Source organism: Ranitomeya variabilis, chromosome 4 (assembly GCF_051348905.1).
Source record: "Ranitomeya variabilis isolate aRanVar5 chromosome 4, aRanVar5.hap1, whole genome shotgun sequence".
Taxonomy (NCBI): domain Eukaryota; kingdom Metazoa; phylum Chordata; class Amphibia; order Anura; family Dendrobatidae; genus Ranitomeya; species Ranitomeya variabilis.
Window position 1 is genome coordinate 238,542,443 of NC_135235.1, and position 23,350 is coordinate 238,565,792.

The 23,350-nt window shown below is 48.9% G+C and overlaps 2 protein-coding genes across 2 annotated transcripts in view; both read left to right on the plus strand.

The window, feature by feature from the left end:
- LOC143770592 (protein-arginine deiminase type-2-like) overlaps window positions 1-23,350 on the plus strand; it is a 181,179-nt gene that overhangs the window by 68,047 nt on the left and 89,782 nt on the right. The gene's annotated exons all lie outside the window — the stretch shown is intronic.
- On the plus strand, window positions 4,669-14,491 carry LOC143767817 (uncharacterized). The gene is made up of 4 exons (XM_077256339.1): window positions 4,669-4,920; window positions 5,002-5,158; window positions 5,280-5,642; window positions 14,446-14,491. Exons 1-4 carry the CDS (start codon window positions 4,806-4,808, stop codon window positions 14,489-14,491), a joined length of 681 nt encoding a protein of 226 aa, XP_077112454.1. The 5' UTR covers window positions 4,669-4,805.

Sequence of the window (23,350 nt, forward strand, 5' to 3'; positions counted from 1 at the left end):
GCGCACTACCGGTGGCCGGAACGCCGAGGAGGTAAAGAGTTTCAAGCCATACCTCAGACCTACGGCAGGGCAGTTAGCTTTAGGCGGACTGTCTCACGCATCACCCAGGAAGGCAAAGGGGGGTACCAACAGGAGAGGGGCGCAGATAGAGTCCCGGAAGATCTCCGAGCCTCCCCGTCATACGGGTGCGTTCCTACCATAGTATCTGGAGGGACGAGGAAGATCATTGCGAATTAAGTTGTTGTGAGGGAACACGAGAAACAGACACAACAGTTGTGGGGTACTTTCCGTAAGCACAGCAGGGAAGGACTGCAACACATAGCGCTAGAAGGAAGGCACCGATTTCCACCTGCAAGGAGAGCTCTGGAAGTGCCATTGGACCGGCCGGACTTGCGCAGCCTGGTGAGCCGTATTCTGGACTGAGGACCCAGAGAGCTTCAGTAAAGAGGTAAAGAGACTGCAACCTGGTGTCCTCGTTATTTACCGCGACCTGCACCCCACAACTGCATCGCTACACCGTTACTACACCACTTATTGCACCGGACGTCCCCCACTGACAGACAGGGCCACGGACCGGGTCTAGCCACCGTGACAACCCCAGGACTGAGACCTAGAGGCCCGGCTCCGGGTACCCCTCGGCCCTGCGGCGGTGTGGGGGCGCTCCACTAACTAGCACTGCAGAGAAAATAAAGACCTCACTTGCCTCCAGCGGAATGAACCCCAAAAGATATAGTTGCCCCCCACATGTATTGACGGTGAAATGAGAGGAAGGCACACACATAGAGATGATATATATAGTTTTAGCAAATTGAGGCCCGCTGTAAACTAGAAAGCAGAACGATACAAAAGGGGACTGAGCGGTCAGCAAAAAACCCTAATCAAAAAAACCATCCTGAGATTACAAGAACCCATGTGCCAACTCATGGCACATGGGGAGAACCTCAGTCCACTAGAGCTACCAGCTAGCATAGAAACATAATAAGCAAGCTGGACAAAAAACCAAACAACTGAAAATCAGCACTTAGCTTATCCTGAAAGATCTGGGAGCAGGTAGGCAGGAACCAAACAGAGCACATCTGAATACATTGATAGCCGGCAAGGGAAATGACAGAAAGGCCAGGTAAAATAGGAAACACCCAGCCACTGATGGACAGGTGGAAACCAAAGGCCGCAGCCCACCAAAGTCACCCAGTACCAGCAGTAACCACCAGAGGGAGCCCACAAACAGAATCCACAACAATGAACCTCATAGAAAAACGACCCAATGATCATGATGCTCTCCACGTCAGGGGGGATCTTTTAAATATAAACACAGTGTAGATATATGACCCGCTTACAGATAAACCCGCTCCTTGCACTTCATTGGGTTTAGATCCTAGCGATTTCAGCGAGCTATAGATTCCTCGATGGACATTCGGAATAAGTAACCCTTATATTTCTATCCCTGATTAGTGCCATTATACATAACTTTTGAAGAACAAAAGAGTCACATGCGGTTTGAAAGTTGCTGTACCAGTTATAGCTGGTATCAGGAGGGAGGGGGGATGAGGGGTTTAGACAAAAAACTGTCTTTCCCAGCACAAAGCCATAAAAATTCCTCAGCAATTTCAGTGAGTGTTGCTGGCACGCTGGTCTCACATTACAGCTAGGGGGGGAGAGTGGCTTAGAATTCCAGCCTGTGCTGGCAGGCAGAGGAAATTGCAGCTGAGAGCTCTGTATGTGTAATTAAGGTAATCAGAACTTCTTCCTATTTCCTGACACTCCTCCTGTACCAATATGGCCGCCAATACATCCCACACCCCTCCTGTACCAATATGGCCGCCAATACATCCAAGACTCTTCCTGTACCAATATGGCCACCAATACACCCCAGACTCTTCCTGTACCAATATGGTCACCAATACACCCCAGACTCCTCCTGTACCAATATGGCCACCAATACATCACTGACTCGTCAAGGACCAATATGGCCACAAATACATCCCAGACTCTTCCTGTACCAATATGGCCGCTAATACCTCCTGCACTCCCTACTTGTTATATAACCAGTATATAAAGGCCGGAGTCTGAAAAATGGCGACAACCCTGCTGGATCAGTCAGAATGGACATGTTGGTTGTCACCCATCTTTCCCAAATGCTGATGTGAATGTAGATTCCGGGGGTCTTGTATTTTGGGGTGAGGGGTATCGTGTGCTTGTCACCGCCGCCTGCCCCTCCCCTGTATGTTATATATGACGGGGTGACATCTGTGAGGCTATTCTCATCCCGGACTGTATGTTCCTGGCCGGAATATCCCAGACATCTCCAGGTATGTCCCGAGGACCACTGAGTCACGCTCCAACTTCAAAGCGCAGAGCCCCCCGGCCTTCCCCCTATATAAATACCCCCCATAGGGGAATGTGGAGGAGATCCGGTGTCACACGGGACACAGCGATGTACGGAACCGCTGGGAATGGCACGCTGCAGCTATAAGGCCTCTTTCACACTTCAGTCTTTCGGCGTCAGTCAAAAACCGCCATTTTCGTAAAATGGCGGATCCGTTTTTTTTTTTGGGCGGATCCGCTATTTTTCCATTGACTTGCATTAGAGACGGATTGTGGCGGATGGTCGTCCGTTCCATCCGCCTTGCGACGGATCCGTCGATATTTGGCGGACGTTGTCTAGACATTGACGGACTGTGTAACGTTTTTTGTCGCCGGCAAAAAGGCGGAACGCGGCGGATCCGTCGCGTCCGCCTTTTTTTTGAATGGGTGCCTATGGGCGACGGATCCGTCGCGATCCGTTTTTTGGCGGATCCGTCGCCTCAATCCGCTTTTTTTGATTGAGCATGCTCCAAAAAGTTGCAACTTTGCCCAGACAACCCAAAAACTATATAAAGAGGACAGGTCATTCCCAAATGTACCAGCCAGCAAGAGAGACCCTTCCATGCCCGAGAGACCCAGCCAGACCCAGCCAGCAAGACCTCTGCCAGCAAGACTTTGCCAGCCAGGCACTGCCATCCAGCCAGAGAGGCCCTGCAAGCCAGAGACACTCTGCCAGCAAGACTTTGCCAGCCAGGCACTGCCATCCAGCCAGAGAGGCCTTGCAAGCCAGAGACACTCTGCCAGCAAGACTTTGCCAGCCAGGCACTGCCATCCAGCCAGAGAGGCCCTGCAAGCCAGACCCTGCCTGAGACAGCCATGTGAGTACTGCCATCCAGCATGCATGCATGCGTGCGTGCGTGCTTGTGTGCGTGCGTGTTTGTGTGCGTGCTTGTGTGCGTGCATGCTTGTGTGCGTGCGTGCTTGTGTGCGTGCTTGCGTGCGTGCATGCTTGTGTGCGTGCGTGCTTGTGTGCGTGCATGCTTGTGTGCGTGCGTGCGTGCTTGTGTGCGTGCTTGCATGCTTGTGTGCGTGCGTGCTTGTGTGCGTGCTTGTGTGCGTGCATGCTTGTGTGCGTGCTTGTGTGCGTGCGCCTGCCTGCCCTGTTTATATGTTTTTCATACTATTTAAGCTGTTATTTTTTATAGCTGTGGTGTAAAATGAGTTTTGTGTGTGTGTATAAATGATGTGTGATGTGTTCTGCATTTTTGTTGTTATCCCAAATGTTATAGTATTTCAAATAAAGAGCAGTGTAGCTCCTACTGTACCATTAAAAAAAAAAATTTTTTTTTAAAAAATAGTAATAAAAATTACACAAAACTGTCAGTAGTCTCATTTCAAGATAAATGTAATATTGGGTAAACATGCAGTAAAGGTTATATATATAAATGTGTAATGCAAATCTTGTGTATAGAATATGTTATCCGGTTTTAGAAAATACAAACTGTAGGGTAATCATAATTACCAATTTTTGGAATTGGTATTTTAAGTTCGAATGAGGAACATTTTTGATAAGGTTTGATAGGTGGCTTTTACCAACATGCGCATTGCGCATATCAATTTCAGTTTTGGTGTTGCTTTAAAGGGTTCTTGGGGGGTTTTTTTGGTGGGGAAACAGGGCTAGAGGGTTTGGCAGCTTGTGCATCAAGCATATCTACCATATAAAGTATGACGGTTAGAAAAAAAATTTCATTTTGTGTGGGATGAAATGTAAAAGTTTTTAAAAAAGATGTAACTGTTAAATCCTACAGCTGCATCTATCCTTGTGTATAGTAGCTTAGAACTGTCTGTATACTTACAGATACTTGGGACCAAGAGGTACGCAAAGACCATAATGTCTTCTTCTGAGAGCCCCCCAGCACATCAGCAGCAAACTGAGGTATTGTATTTTTTTTTTTTTGTTCTGTAAAATTTTTTGGTGATACAACTATGGTCATTGTTTTTTAACCCTTTATGTGTTCTGTATTCACAGGAATATGAAGCAGAGGGGCTTACAGAAGGAGACGGACAGGGTGGAGAAAGACAAGGAGCGGGAGCGCATAGTGTAAGTTTTGAACAGACCGATCCTCACATACAATGCACTACACCCAACACAAACATTCATGACAGCACACACAATACATATGCCTCAATCTAAGAACATTATTAATTTTTTTTTTTTTTAATTTTTTTTATTAGTCCTCACAATCCGGGGCTCGACATAGAGTTCCTCAAAGCACCTCCCATAGTCGTCGGAATGATAATCGCGGCGGTCGCCGAAGAGTAAGTTCCTTTTTGTTTTGTTGTGTAGTAAAATGTAAAATTCATGTGTTGTAATCTTTCCCTTTTTATTGTTATATTTTTCGTAGGCTTCACAGCGTGCTCCCGAACAAGATGATGAAGAGGAGGGCATCGATGTGAACACCCTCATCGAAGCAGTACAAAGTAGGGAGCCGCTGTGGAACATGTCGGACCGCCGCCATGCTGACCAGTTAATCACCCGACGGCTATGGGAGGAAGTGTGCAGTGCTGTTATGGATAACTGGGAGGAACTCGATGCTGGGGCCCAGGATCTAGCGCGTAAGTATTCACACTTCATAACCTTATTTTAGCATGATTTAATGTGGTGTATAGTAACCAATTTTTGCTATCTCTTTCCAGGTAACAGGATTATCGTGCGGTGGCGGTCAATCAGGGATCGCTTCAAGAGGGAGTTTAATAAGGAGATGCAGGCCCCGAGTGGATCTAGAGGACGCAGGAGCAGATACAAACATGCCAGAGCCCTGTCGTTCCTACGGTCGACGCTGCTGAGCAGAAGGTAAATATTCAACACCACATATTTTCAGTCAAAATGAAAAAATGTGTAACCTTCAATTTTTTTGCAGTAAGGGCAATTGTAATATAAAGATACTAATATTTTTTTTCTTCTTCTTTAACAGCACTTTCTGCAGCACTCGGGAGCCTGCATCAGAGTTGCAGCCCTCTGGAGCGATCCCTCGAGAGTCCGCCACCGGGGACCACGTCGACCCCTCTGTTTCTGCACCTACCCTTTTGTTTGATCCCTCAGCCTCATCCACCAGCGCTGGAGCAGCAGGGCGGACTTCGTCACTTGAAGCTGCAGGTGATGAGTTAGAGTTCCCTTTACCCCACCCCTCTGCCACTGCCGCAACTTCTAGACCAACTTTGTGGTCAGGACGGCAGCGCCAGAGAGGTCAGGAAAGGAGCTATGCGCCTGACTTTTTGCATCTGAATGCTACCTTCCAGAATGCCATCAAGCTTTTGGGTGAGCAAACATCTGCTGGGTACAATATGCTTAACAAAAGCATACTTGAACTCAGCAGTCGTCTTGATAGGATGCAATCAGATGCAAACCAGTCACCAAGGCACTGTTTTTTTCAGGCGGTCCTCAGGCACATGGAAAATCTAACTCCTGACCTGCAGATGCATGTGATGCAAGGCTGCCACACTGCTCTAGCGCAGGCGATATCCCATGCCCCTCCACCTACCCTTCATGTGTCAACACCTTTCCCCTCTCAATCCACCGTCTATCCTCCCATCCGTCCTCCTCCTGTACGTCCTCCTCCCGTCCATTCTACTCCTTCGTCATTTGTTCCTTCCCCCCTTAGTCTTTCCCAGTTTTTAACGTCCCCCTTCCATTCTTCCCCTTTAACTTCTCCGTTATCAATCCCAGCAACACCTTCATACCTCACACACACCACATCTGCACCTCAAGTCTCTACACAACCTCATGTTTTCACCACCCATTCCACTTCTGTTCCTCCCCGTGATGTCCTGTCCCCCACTCTCGACGTGGTCCGCCCGCCTGTCAGCCCCTCCGCTACTATCTCCACCCAAAACTATGAGAATCTGTAAAAGTCAATAAATAAACAGTTGTTTGGTTTAAAAAATTTTTTATTGTCTTTCTTTTTTTTTTTCTTTTAATTTTTTAAGTCACCAAGGTTATGGCAATAGTAACATTAACAGTGTTTAAAGGGTACCGTTGCAAAACATACAATGCTGCATTAAAGTAAAAAGATTTTGTATGCAAACAAAAATTGGTATTTTTACAAGTATAAAAATAAATAAATTTTTTACACCATTTCATACTGCCAGTCAACTGATCCTGCAGGAGACATGAAGTAGTCTGCAAAACTGTCCCGCATTCTGCAGACTGCAACTGGACTGCGAAAAGTGGGGTTTTGGTAATCCCGTAAGGTGCTTTCTGAAACATTATCCTCCAGGGAAACTTGTTCTTTTGATAGAACAAAATTATGCAGGACAACGCACGCTTTGACCACATCATCGACAGTTTCAGTCTGCAGTTTAATGGCAGTTAGTAGCACTCTCCATTTGGCAGTTAGGATGCCAAAGGCACATTCCACTACTCTGCGTGCTCTGGTTAAACGGTAATTGAAAATTTTCTTCCTCTGGGTCAGTCCACTACTTCCAAAGGGTTTAAGCAAATGTGGGGAAAGCTGGAAGGCATCATCTCCAACACAAACAAATGGTAACGGTGGACCGGTGGTTCCAGGGAGAGGTCTAGGGGGCGGAAAATCAAATGTCTCTCCATATAAACGGCGCCCCATTGGTGAATTTTTAAAGATTTGTGAATCATTTGCACGTCCATACGCACCTATATCCACAGCGATGAACTTGCATTGTGCGTCAGCTATGGCCATCAACACAATAGAGAAATACTTCTTATAGTTATAAAACTGTGACCCAGAGCCTGAAGGTTTGACGATCCTTATGTGCTTTCCATCAACTGCTCCAACACAATTTGGAAACTGGCAAATCTGATGAAAAATTTGGGCGATCTCCAGCCACCTCTCCTGTGATGGCTCTGGGATGTATTCCACTTGTAGGCACTCCCACAATGCCCGGCAGGTATCTCTGATGATCCCCGAGATGGTGGATATCCCAAGTCGAAATTGAAAATGGAGGGATGAGAAGGACTCTCCAGTTGCAAGGAATCTGTTAACAAAAAGAAAAGACAATACTTTATAAAAAAAATACAAAAAAAACCAACACAGTTATAAGTCTGATGAATGAGAATCATTTAATAAAAAAATGACTTACCGAATAGTCACCATGAGACGCTCTGCTGGTGATATTGAGAATCGCATCTGGGTGTCTCGTCTCCGTATACAGTCTTCCACATAGCCCAATAAAAATGCAAAATTTTCAGCTCTCATCCTCACATAATTGAAGAACTTTTGAGGGTTTTCCCTTAGTTCCATGTAAAGCGTGGAATAAACACCACGGGTCATACGTTGTGCTGTGATGGGATGGATCCACAGCCTTCTCTTACGCCGCTGCCGTAGGATTCGCAGTCTTCGTTCCTCCCTCTCTCGAACGCTGACTGCCAACTGATTTGCCTCAAAAGTAAAATCTGCATAGATCTTTGCAATGTTCGCCAGGACTCCTTCCATTTCTGCCACTTTCTCTACAACCTTTCAAAGATGTGGTGTAAATACACGCTATATATAGTTTTCCAGAAGTTTCCAGTAGCCAATCACATTGAAATCCTCCCCTTTTAAAAAACGGATCCGTCAAAAAACGGTTGCAACGGATGTAAAAACGTTCGCAACGGTTCTAACGGATCCGTTTTTTTAACGGATTAGGGCAGCTGATCCGTTAAAAAAACGGATCCGTTAGAACCGTTTTTGCATGAAATTTGACGGATCCGTCGATCCGCCACGATGTCGGACCCAACTGACGCCACACAACTGAAGTGTGAAAGAAGCCTAACACGGGCATCACCCACAGCATTGTCTATGGAGCAGAGGAGATTAGGGGGCTATAATACACAGGGCCGGGGAGATATATCAGTACTGGAGCATTATAAGAGGGGCTGATATCAGTCACATATGGTGTAATGTCTGGAGGTTATATCAGCACTGGAGCGTTATAAGAGGGGCTGATATCAGTCACATATTGTCATGTCGGACGCTGTTCAGACCAGGTCGTTCGACTGACAGCGGTAATTCCGCTTTTGACCACTATTTGCTCATTGGCGTCGGCTAGATTTTGTCTAGCTGTTCCGGGGTTAATTTACCTGATCCTCGGATTGGAAGCTGGGCCATGCCCATTGCCTTTAAATAGTTCTCCTGATCATTGGGCGTCGCCGATTATAGCTTCTGTCTTGTGCGTTGTTATCTCGGTCTGGAGTGGAGAGCTGGTTGTTGGAGATTCGTTGCTGGTGGTGTATTTTCCTTAGTCTTATTTACTCCTTCCTATATTTGTATTTATTTTGCCCTGCACATTTATAGTGTATTCCTGAGTGACTGCGGCGTGGTGTATATTTTCCTTTATCCTTGTCTGTATTAACTGTGGGTATTGGTGTATTACCTCTTCACTGGGTGGTGGGCGTGGGTTTCAGCCTAGGGTTGAAACAGGAGACAGGGTGAGGTTCGAGGCCTGGACGTGCACACCATCAGTGTAAACTCCAGGTAGAGGGTCAGTCAGGATTTCCCTAGTCTGAGGGAAATTGCAGGGGCCCGGGTTATTAGCTCTTGCTCACCTAGTCTCCCCGTGACACATATGATGTAATGTCTGGGGGTTATATCAGCACTGGAGCGTTATAAGAGGGGCTGATATCAGTCACATGTGATGTAATGTCTGGAGGTTGTATCAGTGCTGGAGCGTTATAAGAGCGGCTGATATCAGTCACATATGGTGTAACATCTGGGGGATATATCAGTACTGGAGCGTTATAAGAGGGGCTGATATCAGTCACATATGGTGTAATGTCTGGAGGTTATATCAGCACAGGAGCGTTATAAGAGGGGCTGATATCAGTCACATATGATGTAATGTCTGGAGGTTATATCAGCACTGGAGCGTTATAAGAGGGACTGATATCAGTCACATATGGTGTAATGTCTGGAGGTTATATCAGTACTGGAGCATTATAAGAGAGGCTGATATCAGTTACACATGATGTAATGTCTGGAGGTTATATCAGTACTGGACATCGCGTCGTCGCACTACATGTTGCTGTATACATTGTAGTATATATCGTGGTTTTGGCCCCATGTGTGAGGTTTGGGCCCCTGTCCAGCACTGTGGGGTCTGGACTCACTCATCACTTATCCTGTGATGGGGGGGATCTGGCCCCTAATTATCTATAAGAGGATGCTGAGCCCTGGCCCAGCTCTGATCCTCCCTAATGCTGTTTGCGGAGGGATATAAAGCTCTCCCGGGCCCCTGTTTACAGCGATGACCTCACAACCACGGTGCGATAGGTCCTGAGATCCCGCATCCCATTATTGAGCCTGGACATGGATGCCCCTCATGAAAGTATACCTTGGATCAAGATAAAAATAAGATAAGCATCCCAAGGGGACACCGGAGGGGATGTGCCGCATCTCGGGAAAACAATGAGGGGATTTATTGTACCACAGGGGGACCATGGAGGAAATAGTCCACACCTCAGGGGGACAATGAAGGGAGCAAGCCACATCCCTGGCGGACAATATATGTGATGCCCAGCATCATGGGGACAATGGAGGACAATATATGGGATGCTCAGTCATGGGGGACATTGGAGGACAATATATGTGATGCCCAGCATCATGGGGGACAATGGAGGACAATATATGTGATGCCCAGCATCATGGGGGACAATGGAAGACAATATATGGGATGCCCAGCATCATGGGGGACAATGGAGGACAATATATGTGATGCTCAGCATCCTGGGGGACAATGGAGGACAATATATGTGATGCTCAGCATCATGGGGGACAATGGAGGACAATATATGTAATGCCCAGCATCCTGGGGGACAATGGAAGGAATTTAATGAACCACATGAAGACTATGAAAGTGATATAGTGCACCTCAGGAGGATAGTAAAGGGCACACACTTCACCTCAGGAGGGCAATGATGGCGGGAATAAGTCAAATCCCCGAGGGGTACAGTGGAGGGGATTTTTTTAATGCACCATATTGGGACTATGGAAGTCATACATGGCACCTTAGCAGGACAGTAAGGGGGATACATTTTGCCTCAGGGGAACAATGGAAGGAACAAGTGACAACTCTAGGGACAATGGAGGGGACACACCACATCCTGAGGTTCATGGAGGGTATTTAATGCATCTCAAGTGGACAATGGAGGGGACATACTGCACCTCAGGGGGACAACAGAGGGGATACATTGCACTACAGGGGGACAATAGAGGGAATAAACCACATCCCTGGACACAACGGTGGGGAAGCACTGCATTATGGGGGACAATGGAGGTGATTAAATTCACCACAGGGGTGCTATGGAAGGGATACATTGCATCCCAAGAAGACAAAACACTGCACCTCAGGGTGACATTGCAAGGAGCAAGACACATCCCAAAGTGACTAAAAAGGGATTAAGCCTCATCCTCGGGGGACAATAGAGGGGACAAACTGCATCCTGGGACACAATGGAGTGGATTCAATGCATCAACAGGGGACAATGGAGGGGACGCACTACATCCCCAGGGGACAATGGAGGGGACACACCTCATCCCCAGGGGACAATTGAGAGGACACACCACATCCCCAGAGGACAATGGAGGGGACACAAGCTATCCCAGGGCATAATGGAGAGGATTCAATGGATCACAGGGGGACACACCACTTCCCCAGGGACAATGGAGGGGACGCACTGCATCCCAGGGCAGAATGGAGAGGATTCAATGCATCACAGGGGGACAACGGTGGGGATGTACCTCATTCCAAGAGGACATTTCCCATGATATTCCTGTCTGCCTCTGGTAAAGTGATTGACGATTATGTCCACCAATATCCGCCCCTTCTTTAGTGGTGTATTGATTAGTGCTCACAGGTTTCCTGAACATCACGTCTAATGGACGCCACTCCAGCTCCCATCAGGAAGTACCATCCTTTTACTAGGTACATATGACATATAGGACTCTTGGCGAGTGGGGTGACAGTCATGTGACGGCGGCCATGTTGCTTGTCACCCAGCTTTTCCCGACTCGGATTGAATATAATGATCACTGTTAAGACAGAAGAGTGAGGCTAGCCTAATGAGTGGAAGCGATAAATTACACCACTCATCGTCCTGCCACTCAGACATGTCACACTCAGCTGCGGACGTCGTGTCTTTCAGCTGCTGAGGGTCCAGGATTAAATAATGACAACTTAATTATGTGTGAATGTCAATGGTCCGGGCTCCTGTGCAGCTGTGACATGCGTTACAATGTGTCAGCACAGCTGCCTTGACTAAATTAAATGGATCCCAAGAAGATACGCACACTCTGCACCGATAGCATTGATATGAGATTATTCGCCTCCTGAAATACTCTGTGCTGCTGAACAGTTTAAGACCGTCTATACAAAAAGATTAATAAACCAAAGTCAGGGGATTCTACTATGTGGTCTCTCATCTGCGGCTCTCCGACTGCTCAGCAACTACAACTCCCAGCAGTTACAGGTCCTTTTATGACGTGATTTGGGGTGTGATAGTGTCACGGATGATGTCACTGGCCGTCCTCCCGGTGATGCTCCTATCAGTGCAGCGAAAATCGTCAGTTCTTGGTGGAACCATAAACGCCGCGGTGCGACCGTGGTGTTAATGGGAAATGTGCCGCGCCGGATGCAGCGATGCCCGCTCGCTTCGCCCTCAGGGACCCTCGCCCGCTCTCCTTGACATTGTGAACTTTCAGGGTTTTGTAAACAGAAATCTTATCCTGTAACGAGACACTGGAGGAAGCTCCTGAGTCCTGACACCTTGTTATCCCGCTGGAAAGCCCTTTAGGGACAAGCTAAAAACGAGCCGGCGGCCCGGGCACTGCTCCTCTCCGTGTGAGCAAAGCATCTCTGACATTAACCCATGGCAGGTCCTGAGCACGACCCAGAGATCGACACTGCATTACATTACAGGGATCGGCGCGTCCTGTCCACAGCTCTCTGCACCCACCACAGGAGGATTGGGAGACGGCCAGGGTCATTCGGGTTATCTTCAGCGTCACCCAAGATCTGCTCCCAGCGGGGGTCCCATCATTACTGGGGGGAAGAATGATGGACGAGAGCGGGACACAATCTGATCATATATCTCTGTATACAGGGAGCTCCCCCTAGTGGTGGCTGCAGACAGGATCTTATCATGTATATCTGTATACAGGGAGCTCCCCCTAGTGGTGACTGCAGACAGGATCTTATCATGTATCTCTGTATACAGGGAGCTTCCCCTAGTGGTGGCCGCAGACAGTATCTTATCATGTATCTCTGTATACAGGGAGCTCCCCCTAGTGGTGGCCGCAGACAGGATCTTATCATGTATCTCTGTATACAGGGAGCTCCCCCTAGTGGTGGCCGCAGACAGGATCTTATCATGTATCTCTGTATACAGGGAGCTCCCCCTAGTGGTGGCCGCAGACAGGATCTTATTATGTGTCTCTGTATACAGGGAGCTCCCCCTCGCGGTGGCTGCAGAGAGAATCTTATCATGTATCTCTGTATACAGGGAGCTCCCCCTAGTGGTGGCCGCAGACAGGATCTTATCATGTATCTCTGTATACAGGGAGCTCCCCTAGTGGTGGCTGCAGACAGAATCTTATCATGTATCTCTGTATACAGGGAGCTCCCCCTAGTGGTGGCCGCAGACAGGATCTTATCATGTATCTCTGTATACAGGGAGCTCCCCCTAGTGGTGGCCGCAGACAGGATCTTATCATGTATCTCTGTATACAGGGAGCTCCCCCTAGTGGTGGCCGCAGACAGGATCTTATCATGTATCTCTGTATACAGGGAGCTCCCCCTAGTGGTGGCTGCAGACAGGACCTTATCCTGTATCTCTGTATACAGGGAGCTCCCCCTAGTGGTGGCCGCAGACAGGATCTTATCCTGTATCTCTGTATACAGGAAGCTCCCCCTAGTGGTGACTGCAGACAGGATCTTATCATGTATCTCTGTATACAGGGAGCTCCCCCTAGTGGTGGCAGCAGACACAATCTGATCTTGTATCTCAGTATACAGGGAGCTCCCCCTAGTGGTGGCTGCAGACAGGATCTTATCATGTATCTCTGTATACAGGGAGTTCCCCCTAGTGATGGCTGCAGACAGGATCTTATCATGTTTCTCTGTATACAGAGAGCTCCCCTAGTGGCTGCAGACAGAATCTTATCATGTATCTCTGTATACAGGGAGCTCCTCCTAGTAGTGGCTGCAGACACAATCTGATCATGTACCTCAGTATACAGGGAGCTCCTCCTAGTGGTGGCTGCAGACAGGATCTTATCATGTTTCTCTGTATACAGGGAGCTCCCCCTAGTGGTGGCTGCAGACAGGATCTTATGTATCTCTGTATACAGGGAGCTTCCCGTAGTAGTGGCTGCAGACAGGATCTTGTCATGTAGCCCTGTATACAGGGAGCTCCCCCTAGTGGTGGCTGCAGACAGGATCTTATCATGTATTCCGGTATACAGGTAGCTCCCCCTAGTGGTGACTGCAGACAGGATCTTATCATGTATCTCGGTATACAGGGAGCTCCCCCTAGTGGTGACTGCAGACAGGATCTTATCATGTGTCTCTGTATATAGGGAGCTCCCCCTAGTGGTGACTGCAGACAGGATCTTATCATGTATCCCTGTATACAGGTAGCTCCCCCTAGTGGTGACTGCAGACAGGATCTTATCATGTATCTCGGTATACAGGGAGCTCCCCCTAGTGGTGACTGCAGACAGGATCTTATCATGTGTCTCTGTATACAGGGAGCTCCCCCTAGTGGTGGCTGCAGACAGGATCTTATCATGTGTCTCTGTATACAGGGAGCTCCCCCTAGTGGTGACTGCAGACAGGATCTTATCATGTGTCTCTGTATACAGGGAGCTCCCCCTAGTGGTGACTGCAGACAGGATCTTATCATGTGTCTCTGTATACAGGGAGCTCCCCCTAGTGGTGACTGCAGACTGGATCTTATCATGTATCTCTGTATACAGGGAGCAAAATAGGGAGTTCAGCTCTGGAGAAGAATACAAACTATAACCCCCTTGGTGCACAATGTCTTCCATAAGACAATATGCCGGTTGTGTCTTGGTCCCCAGTGATCTATTATCTGACATGTTGATGATTTCTATATTAATCTCCTTCCTCCAGTCCTCAGCTCACCCAGAAACCTCAGCCGGGCCTCAGCGGTGAGTGACAGCTGCGCTCAGCGGGGGCCGTGGGTGCCGGTCTAGTGTCGGTGTTGAGGGCACATTCTGAACCTGCTGGTCATGACTTGAGACTTATTGCTTCACTGCCCCATATAGACAACACAGTGGTGGTCTGGGGCGGAGTGCAGGCTACTGCTCTCAGTTGATTGTGCACCTGGAGGGGGTACATACTTTCGCCTCCATGCTCAGTGTTATCAATCTTCTGACCTCTCGCCTATACTGTGACAATGCACGATGATTACAGTCCGGTCCCCGGTGGTTGCGCTTTTTTTTTTTGCACCAGTTTTGGTCGCTCTCTGTGTGTCGCACTGGTATGGGGCGCGGGGTCCGGGGGGAGACGCAGCCAGCTGGACGAGGCGCGGGATAGCGAAACTGTTTCTCCCCAGTAATTAGGAGATTTGCTGCTGACAAGATGGCTGGTTACACATTTGTCAGGGGATTTACAGACGTGACTTGTGCCGGTTTGGCGGCCGGCCGCGCCGTGATCATCGCTGTCTGTGATTCTCCGGCACGATCCATCCGATCGCTGGGATGTAACTATTCCTGTAACACGGGGCGGCCGGAGCCATCACACATTATGTATCAGACGGGAGAGATAAAGTGTCTGGTCCGGGGCAAGGGATTGTGGGGAGGTGGCGAGCGCCCCAATCCATGAGCAGACACTGACAGCGGAGGGCCCGTATGTAGAGCAGACACATGTATTACACATGGTGTAGAGAAGAATGGACAAAATACACAAACATATACATTATCCACATAATCACATAGAAGATACATTACACATATACACAACCATAACCAAGATATACACACATTACACATATACACAACCATAACCAAGATATACACACATTACACATATACACAACCATAACAAAGATATACACACATTACACATATACACAACCATAACCAAGATATACACTTACATTACACATATACACAACCATAACCAAAATATACACACACATTACACATATACACAACCATAACAAGATATACACACATTACACATATACACAACCATAACCAAGATATACACACACATTACACATATACACAACCATAACCATGATATACACACATTACACATATACACAACCATAACAAAGATATACACACATTACACATATACACAACCATAACAAAGATATACACACATTACACATATACACAACCATAACCAAGATATACACTTACATTACACATATACACAACCATAACCAAAATATATACCCACATTACAGATACACAACCATAACCAAGATATACACACATTACACATATACACAACCATAACCAAGATATAAACTTACATTACACATACAGTTAGGTCCATATATATTTGGACAGAGACAACATTTTTCTCATTTTGGTTATAGACATTACCACAATGAATTTTAAACAAAACAATTCAGATGCAGTTGAAGTTCAGACTTTCAGCTTTCATTTGAGAGTATCCACATTAAAATTGGATGAAGGGTTTAGGAGTTTCAGCTCCTTAACATGTGCCACCCTGTTTTTAAAGGGACCAAAAGTAATTGGACAGATTCAATAATTTTAAATAAAATGTTCATTTCTAGTACTTGGTTGAAAACCCTTTGTTGGCAATGACTGCCTGAAGTCTTGAACTCATGGACATCACCAGACGCTGTGTTTCCTCCTTTTTGATGCTCTGCCAGGCCTTCACTGCGGTGGTTTTCAGTTGCTGTTTGTTTGTGGGCCTTTCTGTCTGAAGTTTAGTCTTTAACAAGTGAAATGCATGCTCAATTGGGTTGAGATCAGGTGACTGACTTGGCCATTCAAGAATATTCCACTTCTTTGCTTTAATAGACTCCTGGGTTGCTTTGGCTTCATGTTTTGGGTCATTGTCCATCTGTAGTATGAAATGACGACCAATCAGTTTGCCTGCATTTGGCTGGATCTGAGCACACAGTGTGGCTCTGAATACCTCAGAATTCATTTGGCTGCTTCTGTCCTGTGTCACATCATCAATAAACACTAGTGACCCAGTGCCACTGGCAGCCATGCATGCCCAAGCCATCACACTGCCTCCGCCGTGTTTTACAGATGATGTGGTATGCTTTGGATCATGAGCTGGACCACACCTTCGCCATACTTTACTCTTTCCATTTCTGGTAGAGGTTGATCTTGGTTTCATCTGTCCAAAGAATGTTCTTCCAGAACTGTGCTGGCTTTTTTAGATGTTTTTTAGCCTTTTTCTTCTTGATGCTTATGAGTGGCTTGCACCGTGCAGTGAACCCTCTGTATTTACTTTCATGCAGTCTTCTCTTTATGGTAGATTTGGATATTGATACGCCGACCTCCTGGAGAGTGTTGGTCACTTGGTTGGCTGTTGTGAAGGGGTTTCTCTTCACCATGGAGATTATTCTGCGATCACCCACCACTAGTGTTGAGCGATACCTTCCGATATCGGAAAGTATCGGTATCGGAAAGTATCGGCCGATACCGTCAAAGTATCGGATCTAATCCGATACCGATACCCGATCCCAATGCAAGTCAATGGGACGAAAATATCGGAATTAAAATAAACCCTTTCTTTCCTGTAGGTTAATTCTACATGAAGGAAAACAACTAAGAATAATGTAGGATGTATTGGGGGAGGTGGCGGAGACATTAAAGGCACAGAGGTTTAGCCCAATCAAATAGAATAGCAGGATTTTTATTTTTTTTTATGACGTTCGGCGTTAGAAAGATTTTGACTGTTATTTTTTTTTATTTTATTTTGTCAGATATTGATGTTTCACTACTTCCACGCCCTTCACCTTCTTTTTTACTTCTCCCACACTTTCTTCTTCATTATCCTCATCATCAGCTTCTTTGACATCAACTTCTTCACCTTATTCATCTTCTTCTTCATCTTCTACCTATTATTTTTTTTGTTACATTGTTCATATTCTTTTTATTTTACTATTATCTTCTTCATATTCAACTTCTTCATCATATTCTTATTTGTGACAGGCATTCCCGTAGTTGTTATCTATAAAAGTTTGAAGATTACACCTTCCGTTCTGCCTGTCACAAAACAGTTACATTTGTCCGCGTTCAGTTTGGCCTGCAGCATCAGGCTTTATCCAGGGGCACCACGAGGAGGAACGGACTCACCCCCATACACTGCTTAGTCTTCTTCTGCTTATAATTTAGATAATATCTTTTGCTCTGATATTTAGTCTTATGCTTAATGTTCTTCTGCTCTTTGTTCTGCAGCCTCTTGTTCTTCTGCTTCTCGGTCTTCCAGGTCGTCGTCGTCGTCTCCAGGGTCGTCGTCTCCGGGGTCGTCGTCATCGGGGTGGTCTTCAGGGTCATCGTCTCCAGGGTCGTCGTCATCACGGTGGTTGTCGTCTCCGGGGTCGTCGTCATCGGGGTGGTCTTCAGGGTCATCGTCTCCAGGGTCGTCGTCATCACGGTGGTTGTCGTCTCTGGTGTCGTCGTCATCTTAGGGGTGGTCTTCCGGGTCATCGTGTTTAGTCTCTTGAACTTGGAAATGTAGCAGAAGGTACAAGAAGGCTGAGAAAATGCCGAGAAACAGCTGATGGAACTGGAACTCGGATGGCTACCCGAAGGTCCAAGAGCCAATGGAACTACCGAGGACCAGCTGACGTTACTGGAACCCGGTTACTAAGCAGGAGGTACCCGTGCCTGAAAGCACTACCAAGGACCACCTGACGTTGGTGGAACTCGGATACCCAGAGGGAGGCACCTAAGCCAAAGGCTCTGCCCGGAACCAGCTGACGGTACTGGAACCAGGATGGGGAGCAGAAGGTATAAGAGCAAAAGACACTGCCGAGAACCAGCTGACGGTGCTGGAACCCGGATGGGTAGCCGAAGGTCCAAGAGCCAATGGAACTACCGAGGACCCGCTGACGTTACTGGAACCCGGTTACTAAGCAGGAGGTACCCGTGCCTGAAAGCACTACCAAGGACCACCTGACGTTGGTGGAACTCGGATACCCAGAGGGAGGCACCTAAGCCAAAGGCTCTGCCCGGAACCAGCTGACGGTGCTGGAACCAGGATGGGGACCTATTCAAGCTTGTCTTCCTAGAGCCCCAACTGGCGGTGTTAGAGCCCAGGGTCAGCAGGAGGAGGAGATGGAGCAGAGTGTAGGCCGAAGCCTGCACTGGCGGCAGCTTTGGGTCTGTTGTGCCTGCGTGGCTGTTGCAGGACACGTTGCCGGCTGCACAGCAGGGGAACAGCTGGCGGTGCTGAACCCCACTGACACATTGGCTGGTGTTTTTCTCTGTGCAGCTAGCAGTACCGGGCCCCAACTGGCGGTGTTGGAGCCCGGGCTCTGCAGGGGGAGCAGAGTGTAGGCCGAAGCCTAATTGAACCAATTTCAAAGGTAACCTTTAACCCCCCCTCAGGTGTTACAAAGTAGAAGAGCCACAGCTTATGCAGCAGTAGTGCTGCACAAGTCAAAGGTTGCTCTTTTAATTTTTCTCCTTGCACACGCTGAATGAAACACGTATAACATTTAGCCCTTTATACAGTCAAACTGTGTTGGAGGCGTGAGTTCCCTTCGTAATGAGACGCAGCACAGATGTCAAGAATCCCACCTTGGTGCTGGGTGCAGCCTCCTGAGCGTTGTTGTTTGCTGTACAGGAGTCTGCGCTGTCGTGTTATCCCCTTGCCTAGCGCTGTTAGCGCTGCCCATCTTCTGACATCATTTAATGACGGCCGGTGCGGTTCGCGATGACCATGAATCCCAGCCCCGCAGTGTCTTAACATTGTTAAAACACTGCGGGGCTGGGATTCATGGCCTGGCGCAGCACATATGTTCGCCTCTCACACTCGGGTCCTTACACCCGCTTCAGACTGTGCGGCGTCAGCTGATCCCTTATCGCATGCCACGGCCATGAAGCCGCACAGTCTGAAGAAGGCGGAAGGAGATGAGGGACAGGCGAACTGATGCACTGCTCATGCCCATCAATCACACCCTCGCAGTCCCAAGAAATAAGACACCGAGGGGCGTTGTGTGGGTCAGGGCGGCCGCAGAGGCGCAGGCAGCCAAACAATGATGCCAGAAGACGGGCAGCGCTACCAAGGGGGTTGCAGCGTGTCATTACAAAGGAAAGTCACACCACCGGGACGGTTAAATGGTCACACAGAGGACACATTTCAGACGTGTTTTCAGTTCCACATGTGCGAGGAGAATACGTTTATGAGCCACCTTGCACACATGCAGCATTACCGCTGTACAAGGTGGCTGGAAAACGTACAAACGCCTGGGGGAGGGGGGACAGGTTCCCTTCAATTTCAGTTCTTGTGTCTGCGTGGCTTTTGCAGGACACGATGCCGGCTACACAGCAGGGGAACAGCTGGCGGTGCTGAACCCCACTGACACATTGGCTGGTGTTTTTCTCTGTGCAGCTAGCAGTACCGGGCCCCAACTGGCGGTGTTAGAGCCCAGGGTCAGCAGGAGGAGGAGATGGAGCAGAGTGTAGGCCGAAGCCTGCACTGGCGGCAGCTTTGGGTCTGTTGTGCCTGCGTGGCTGTTGCAGGACACGTTGCCGGCTGCACAGCAGGGGAACAGCTGGCGGTGCTGAACCCCACTGACACATTGGCTGGTGTTTTTCTCTGTGCAGCTTGCAGTACCGGGCCCCAACTGGCGGTGTTGGAGCCCGGGCTCTGCAGGGGGAGCAGAGTGTAGGCCGAAGCCTAATTGAACCAATTTCAAAGGTAACCTTTAACCCCCCCTCAGGGGTTACAAAGTAGAAGAGCCACAGCTTATGCAGCAGTAATGCTGCACAAGTCAAAGGTTGCTCTTTTAATTTTGCTCCTTGCACACGCTGAAAGGAACACGTATAACATTTAGGCCCTTACACAGTCAAACTGATTTTGAGGCGAGTTCCCTTCGTAAAGAGACGCAGTACAGCTGGCAAAAATGCCACCTTGGTGCTTTGCGCGGCCTCCTGAGCATCGTTATTTGTTGCACAGGAGTCTGCGCTTTTGTGTTATCCCTTGGCCTTGCGCTGTTAGCGCTGACCATCCTCTGACATCATGTTATGTCGGCCGTTGCGGTTTGCGATGACCATGAATCCCAGCCCCCCAGTGTCTTAACATTGTTAAAACACTGCGGGGCTGGGATTCATGGCCTGGCGCAGTACATATGTTCGCCTCTCGCTTGGGTTCTTACACCCGCTTCAGACTATGCGGCGTCAGCTGATCCCTTATCACATGCCACGGCCATGAAGACGCACAGTCCGAAGAAGGCGGAAGGAGATGAGGGACAGGCGAAGAAATGCACCGTTCATGCCCATCAATCACACCCTCGCAGTCCAAATAAATAAGACACCGAGGGGCGTTGTGTGGGGCAAGGCGGCCGCAGAGGCGCAGGCAGCCAAACAATGATGCCAGAAGACGGGCAGCGCTACCAAGGAGCTTGTTGCGTGTCAATACAAAGGAAAATCACACCTGAGGGACGTTTTAATGGTCGCAGAGAACTCATTTTTAGACGTGTTCACTTCAACATGGGCAAGGAGAATAAGTTTCTGAGCCACCTTGCACACATGCAGCATTACTGTCGTACAAGGTGGCTGTAAAACGTAAAAACGCCTGGGGGAGGGGGGACAGGTTTCCTTCAATTTCAGTTCTTGTGTCTGCGTGGCTGTTGCAGGACACGTTGCCGGCTACACAGCAGGGGAACAGCTGGCGGTGCTGAACCCCACTGACACATTGGCTGGTGTTTGGCTCTGTGCAGCTAGCACATCTGGGCCCCAACTGGCGGTGTTAGAGCCCAGGGTCAGCAGGAGGAGGAGAGGGAGCAGAGTGTAGGCCGAAGCCTGCACTGGAGCAAGTTGAAAGGGAAACTTTAACCCCCCCCCCAGGTGTTTGTAGCTGAAAGAGCCATCGTGTACAGCACTAATGCTGGAAAAGGTAAACTTAGCTCTTTTAATTATGGTCCTTGCACATGCTGAACCTAACACTTATAAAAAGTGTCCCCTCCTACCGTGATACCGTCCGGTAGGTGGAACTTTCCTTTGTGTTGTGACGCAGCACAGCCGTCATTCTTACCCCCTTGGCGCCGTGCGCCGCCTCCTCAGCGTTGTTTGAATCAGTCCCGGAGCCTGCGCTGTTAGGTTAGCCCTTGGCCATGCACACATTTTGCGCTGCCCGTCTTCTGACATCATTTGGTGTCAGGCTGGCTGAGCCTGTGCGGCCGCGCTGGACGAGATCCCGCCTCGTAGTGTCTTCTGATTTAATCCCACTGGGGGCCTGAGATCCATGGACATGCGCAGTGCATATCTGAACCTCCACCTCTCACTCATCTCCCTACGGCTTCTTCAGACTGTGCGGTGTCACGGCCGTGGCATGCTATTAGGGACCAGCTGACACCGCACAGTCTGAAAAAGCCGTAGGGAGATGAGTGAGAGGTGGAGGTTCAGATATGCACTGCGCATGTCCATGGATATCAGGCCCCCAGTGGGATTAAATCAGAAGACAGTACGAGGCGGGCTCTCGGCCAGCGCGGCCGCACAGGCGCAGCCAGCCTGACACCAAATGATGTCAGAAGACGGGCAGCGCAAAATGTGTGCATGGCCAAGGGCTAACCTAACAGCGCAGGCTCCGGGACTGATTCAAACAACGCTGAGGAGGCGGCGCACGGCGCCAAGGGGGTAAGAATGACGGCTGTGCTGCGTCACATCACAAAGGAAAGTTCCACCAACCGGACGGTATCACGGTAGGAGGGGACACTTTTCATAAGTGTTAGGTTCAGCATGTGCAAGGAGCACCACGAAAAAAGGCATTTTTTCCCTTTGCATCATTACTGCAGCACAAGGTGGCTCCTTCAGTAATAAACGCCTGGGGGGGGGGACAGGTTCCCTTAAATTTAACTTGTTGTGCCTGCGTGGCGGTCGCAGGACACGTTGCCGGCTGCACAGCAGGGGAACAGCTGGCGGTGCTGAACCCCACTAACACATTGGCGAGGTGTTTGGCTCTGTGCGGACAGCACTTCTGGACGGCAACTAGCGGTGTTGGAGCCCAGGGACAGGAGGGGGAGGTGGAGATAGGAGGGATTGCCACACACACAGCAGGGGAACAGCTGACGTTACTGAACCCCAATAACAGAGGAGGGACTGTTGACTGTGCGTACAGCACTACTGGACGGCAACTAGCGGTGTTGGAGCCCAGGGACAGGAGGTGGAGGTAGGAGGAGGTAGGAGGGATTGCCACACACACAGCAGGGGAACAGCTGACGTTACTGAACCCCAATAACAGAGGAGGGACTGACTGTGCGTACAGCACTTCTGGACGGCAACTAGCGGTGTTGGAGCCCAGGGACAGGTGGAGGAGGTAGGAGGAGGTAGGAGGGATTGCCACACACACAGCAGGGGAACAGCTGACGTTACTGAACCCCAATAACAGAGGAGGGACTGTTGACTGTGCGTACAGCACTACTGGACGGCAACTAGCGGTGTTGGAGCCCAGGGACTGGAGGGGGAGGTGGAGGTGGAGGAGATAGGAGGGATTGCCACACACACAGCAGGGGAACAGCTGACGTTACTGAACCCCAATAACAGAGGAGGGACTGTTGACTGTGCGTACAGCACTACTGGACGGCAACTAGCGGTGTTGGAGCCCAGGGACAGGAGGGGGAGGTGGAGGAGATAGGAGGGATTGCCACACACACAGCAGGGGAACAGCTGACGTTACTGAACCCCAATAACAGAGGAGGGACTGTTGACTGTGCGTACAGCACTACTGGACGGCAACTAGCGGTGTTGGAGCCCAGGGACAGGAGGGGGAGGTGGAGGTAGGAGGGATTGCCACACACACAGCAGGGGAACAGCTGACGTTACTGAACCCCAATAACAGAGGAGGGACT